The sequence below is a fragment of the Seriola dumerili genome, unplaced genomic scaffold, assembly GCF_002260705.1.
Source record: "Seriola dumerili isolate Sdu_G_001 unplaced genomic scaffold, Sdu_1.0 BDQW01001090.1, whole genome shotgun sequence".
NCBI lineage: Eukaryota > Metazoa > Chordata > Actinopteri > Carangiformes > Carangidae > Seriola > Seriola dumerili.
Genome location: NW_019175345.1, coordinates 58,968 through 62,166, shown reverse-complemented (window position 1 = coordinate 62,166; position 3,199 = coordinate 58,968). Strand labels below are relative to the sequence as shown.

The following is a 3,199-nucleotide window of genomic DNA, read 5'->3' as shown; positions in this document are numbered from 1 at the left end:
AATCAGTTTCCCTTGTACTAAAGAGGGAGAACTGCTCTCTCCATTCAATTTACTCTCCAACACATTCATCCCTCCTCACCTAGTATTTCTCAAGACCATCTTCCTCCCACCCTAAACTCCCGCCCATCACTACGTAGAAACCCACAACAAGTGGCCCAACCAATGAGAGGCACCTCGCTAATGTGTGGAGAGGGGGCCGAGGAACAGAAAGACAAATGCTCAAAGGGGGAGAGAGTAGAGGACCACTTTGCGACCCATAAGGGTTGTTGTTTTTCCCCATGCACGATTTGTTTGCACTCCCGTGCGCAGAAGGACTGCTAAATGATCCAGCGCGGTCTCCCGAAGGGCTCTCTGGACTTGTCCGGCTTCGGTTTTAGGTGGAAACCCGCGAGGAGAGAGTAGGCAACAGGGGATCGCTGAGCTGGAGACAGTTTTGTTGCACGAACTCTGAATCACTGCGATGGAATAAGCCGCTGCAGAAACTCTTCCCAACTTATGGAGAACATCTCTTTTCTTAATCTCCTGAGTTTCTATTTTAGTGTTCGCCCCAATCATGTATGGATAACGGGAGGTTCGCTCAAGTATCCGGCTCAAATGGATCAGCGCTGACGGGTGTATGGAGCCGGGATTACACAGTGCACTGCCAGCCTGTTGAACGCCCACACACGGGCCTATCACACACCATCTGCCTCGGAATAAATAACAGTCTCCAGTGAAGACACTCTCCGTGGAAGTAGTGTAGAAGTTTTACATATGACACTGCTGTGAGTTTTACGGTCTCTTGAAGCCAGAAGAATGGCAGCCCCTGGCGCACTGTCACGGAGCGTCTGTAGGTCTGTCTTCACTCTCAGTTGTGTGCTTTTGTTTTTTGGCTACTTCTCCGTGGCCTCGCCGTCCCACGGTCGGCGGCTGATATGCTGGCAAGCCATCATGAACTGCCAAGCCGAGCCCGATTGCAATTACGCATATGAACACTACACGCGCGCATGTGGCCCCGTGTTGAGCGGGGAGAGGAAGAAGTGTCCCAGCCACTGCATCTCCTCGCTCGTCCAGCTCAATCTGACCAAAAACGGACCGGCGCTGGAGGACTGCAGCTGCGCCCACGACGTGGTGTGCACCAGCACCAAACGGGCCATCGAGCCCTGCCTGCCCAGGACTACCAGCACTGGCTGCACGGAAGCCCGGCGCCAGTGCGAGAGAGACCAGCAGTGCAACTCCGCTATGCACGATTATTTGAACCACTGCGGGAAACTTTTCAGCGGGGCGGTCTGCACGAACGCCTGCCGGAATGTGATAGCCAATATGCGTAAAATACCCAAGGGTCAGCAGCTGGACACTTGTATGTGCGACGGGACGGAGAGGGCCATCTGTGAGTTCGTCAAGAGCAGCATGAAGGCGCTGTGCTTCGAGTCCACCGAGAGGTACGAGAGCAGCGGCAACGACCAGGATCAAGAGTGCGATGAAGACACGTCGGATCCGTATTATCCGGACGAGCCGGAGAGCGGAGCCTCTGCTCCAACGGCCCGCTGTGTTTTGACCCTGCTGGCATCCATTTTGGCTCTGTTGCCCCTCATTTAATCCCCAGGTTCATAATCTGCCCCTACTATTGTTCAGATAAAAGGCAATCTAAACTTTTGTCACTCATTGACCTGCAACTATTGTGAGAGGTTAGAGCCTCAAAGACTAAAAGGAAAGGGTGTTTTGGCCGCAGGCCTCGTTTGAATTAAGAGCTGTAGACGCTGAAGGATATCAAATCAGGATATTTTCTATGCAAATGAACCCGGAAAGATGTTTTAAACTGTCCGAGCTCCAGGGCTGCTCTTTTATCAAATCACACCACTCCTCTGCTCTCCAGATGTTTTGCTTATGTGATAAGCTAAACAGGAGTGTCTACTTTTTCCACAGTCACAGACTGATAGTAAAGTTTTCATGATAGAGACACAGTTGGTTTGTTTTGGTAACAATGCAACGCTTGATCAGTATATGCTGTGCACTGCCAATCTTTCTTTTTTCTTTTCTTTTTTCTTTTTTTTTTAAAGATATGAACTATTTTTGTATGATAGACTGTTGCCATTGGCACCAAGCTATCTGATTTACAAGTATTTAATGCTGGAATCTATGAACTTGTAAATAGATTAGGAGTTAAAGTGAAACAGTAATTTATTACATGCCACCTAGTTACATCCAAATGTCCATCATGTGAATAAAAGACTGAGAATTCCAGCTTTAAAGGGAAGTTATTTAGACTGTATTCTCTTCAAAGATAATGTACATTGTATATATGTGTATAGCCTATATAGATTTTTTTTTTCCAGAGAATCCTCTATGTTTTAGGCTATGAGATGATTTATTCACTGTTTATGGCCTAGAGAAAGAAATGTCTAAATCCACTGTATGATTGCCTCAATGATATACTTTTATAGAAGGCATAAAGGAAACTTGAAGATAACTTTCTTGACTGTGAGTTATTTGTTGATCTTTGCCACATTACTTCCCTGATGCTGTGCCTTCATTCAAAAATAGTAATATGGTTTTTAATGAGTTCAAAAACCTTTAAAACACAATATATTGCTAATTTAATGTGGATTTGTGTAAACAGTCCTGTTTTGTTATAATAAGCATGATCAAAAATACTGTTATGATATCAGTTATGAAAAGCAAAGACACTGGCAGTATGAGTGAAAATCAGTTGGCTGACAGAAAAGCATCAGTTTATGCTTCTTCTTTTTTTAAATTCTCAGAATACTCTTTCTCCCCTTTAAGTTACACCAGTGTGGAGTAACTTGCTTAATGCATACAGTTTGGTTAGGTAATAAACATAATGTAAATCTGACGTGTGTGTGTGAATCTTTATTTTACACACTCTTATTTTTAGTTCTTAAATCCCACTAAGCTTTGCACAGTAGTTAAGATCAGCTGTGAATGAAATGACAGTATATTTTGTTCTATAATAGACTATTTATAGTGCTGTATGTTGGTTATGCTCCTTAGTTTGGTTTAAAAGTTAATACTATACAGTATATTCATCCTGCTGCTCATGTAGATAAAACAGAAATATCTAATTCACTCATTTAAACATTATTACATTAACATTATTTTTATTCTGAGCAGTGTATGACATGATTTTTACTCTTATTTTTCACCTCCATCATGTCACATACAGCAGTGTAACAAACTCTTACACTCCTGTTTCTGTAAC

At 43.8% G+C, this 3,199-nt stretch overlaps 1 protein-coding gene across 1 annotated transcript; it reads left to right on the top strand.

Moving 5' to 3' along the window:
* Window positions 1-210: 210 nt before the first annotated feature.
* On the top strand, window positions 211-2,799 carry LOC111237733 (growth arrest-specific protein 1-like). The gene has a single exon (XM_022766942.1). The coding sequence runs from the start codon at window positions 796-798 to the stop codon at window positions 1,576-1,578; it is 783 nt and encodes a 260-aa protein (XP_022622663.1). The 5' UTR covers window positions 211-795; the 3' UTR covers window positions 1,579-2,799.
* Window positions 2,800-3,199: the final 400 nt, after the last annotated feature.